This window comes from Nestor notabilis, unplaced genomic scaffold (assembly GCF_000696875.1).
Source record: "Nestor notabilis isolate BGI_N333 unplaced genomic scaffold, ASM69687v1 scaffold18622, whole genome shotgun sequence".
Classification (NCBI taxonomy): domain Eukaryota; kingdom Metazoa; phylum Chordata; class Aves; order Psittaciformes; family Psittacidae; genus Nestor; species Nestor notabilis.
Genome location: NW_009920299.1, coordinates 76,448 through 77,515, shown reverse-complemented (window position 1 = coordinate 77,515; position 1,068 = coordinate 76,448). Strand labels below are relative to the sequence as shown.

The 1,068-nt window shown below is 52.8% G+C and overlaps 1 protein-coding gene across 1 annotated transcript in view; it reads left to right on the top strand.

Moving 5' to 3' along the window:
* Nucleotides 1-1,068, top strand: part of ALDH4A1 (aldehyde dehydrogenase 4 family, member A1) — a gene marked incomplete at its 5' end in the record, with an annotated part of 5,120 nt that overhangs the window by 2,234 nt on the left and 1,818 nt on the right. Inside the window, 2 exons of the mRNA XM_010010606.1 lie at nt 284-331; nt 704-856. Of these exons, the coding sequence (XP_010008908.1) occupies nt 284-331; nt 704-856 (201 nt within the window). The remainder of the gene's footprint in view (nt 1-283; nt 332-703; nt 857-1,068) is intronic.

Genomic DNA, 1,068 nt, shown 5'->3' with positions numbered 1-1,068 from the left:
TTTTTATCCACTGGCTCTCCCCGCCACCGCCCCGCCGCCGTCCCCCCCTTCATCTTCTTCTTTATAGTGATTAGAAATTAACTTGTAGCCAGTGTCTGCAGGAAGGATTGTGGAAGTCGCTGAATGCTGCAGACTAATTGAAAAGGGGTAGCTTGTGCCCGGGACCAGAGGTGTGCTTGGAGCGGGAGGGAATGTCATTTGGGGAATTTCAGCTCCTCCAAATAGCAGAGTTGGCTTTTGGCTCAGCAGGTACTTACATTCCCTCTTTTCTGGCTTCCCACAGCCCACCCAGGACTTCGGGACGTTTTTCTCTGCAGTGATTGATGACAAGGTGAGCTCATCTCTCCCGTTCTGCTGGTGCGAGGAGGTGACACCACTGGGCTTTCACCAGGTGCTGGGTTAAATGTTTCTATTGCTTACAGCGAGGTGCCAACATCAGTGATTAGAGCTCACTCTCAGCCTTCTTTTGCTCCCTCCTGGAGCTCTTCATGCCTTAGTCACCACCCCTCTTGACCAGTGGGTTATTTTCCTGAGATACCATCTCAGATGGACAGTTCAGAGATCTTGGGACTGTAGTTCCAGCTCCCACTCCTCCTCCTGAGCTGGAGGAGTGCTAAGAGCAGTGTGGTCCTGAAAGGGGTTGCCCAAATGTCGTTTTAGACACCGAACCCACACTCTTTTCTTCATTATTTCCTTTTCTCAGTCTTTTGCACGGATAAAGAAGTGGATCGAGCACGCCAAGAAGTCACCCAACCTCACCATCCTGGCAGGAGGCGGCTGCGACGACAGCGTCGGGTACTTCATCGAGCCGTGCATCGTGGAGAGCAAAGAGCCACAGGATCCCATCATGAAAGAGGTGAGAGCACCTTGTGGGAAGGTGGCTGGAAAGGTGTAAAAGGGGCTGCAGGTCCCACCCTCAGATATCAACCAAGTGTGGGATGTGAGCTGGCCAGCACCGTGTGGTAAATTGGTGCAGGGATCATAGAATCAGAATCCCAGCCCAGAAGAAGTAAGTGGGTTGGAAGGGACCTTAAAGCTCCTCAAGCCCAAACCCCGCCCCCGGCCAGG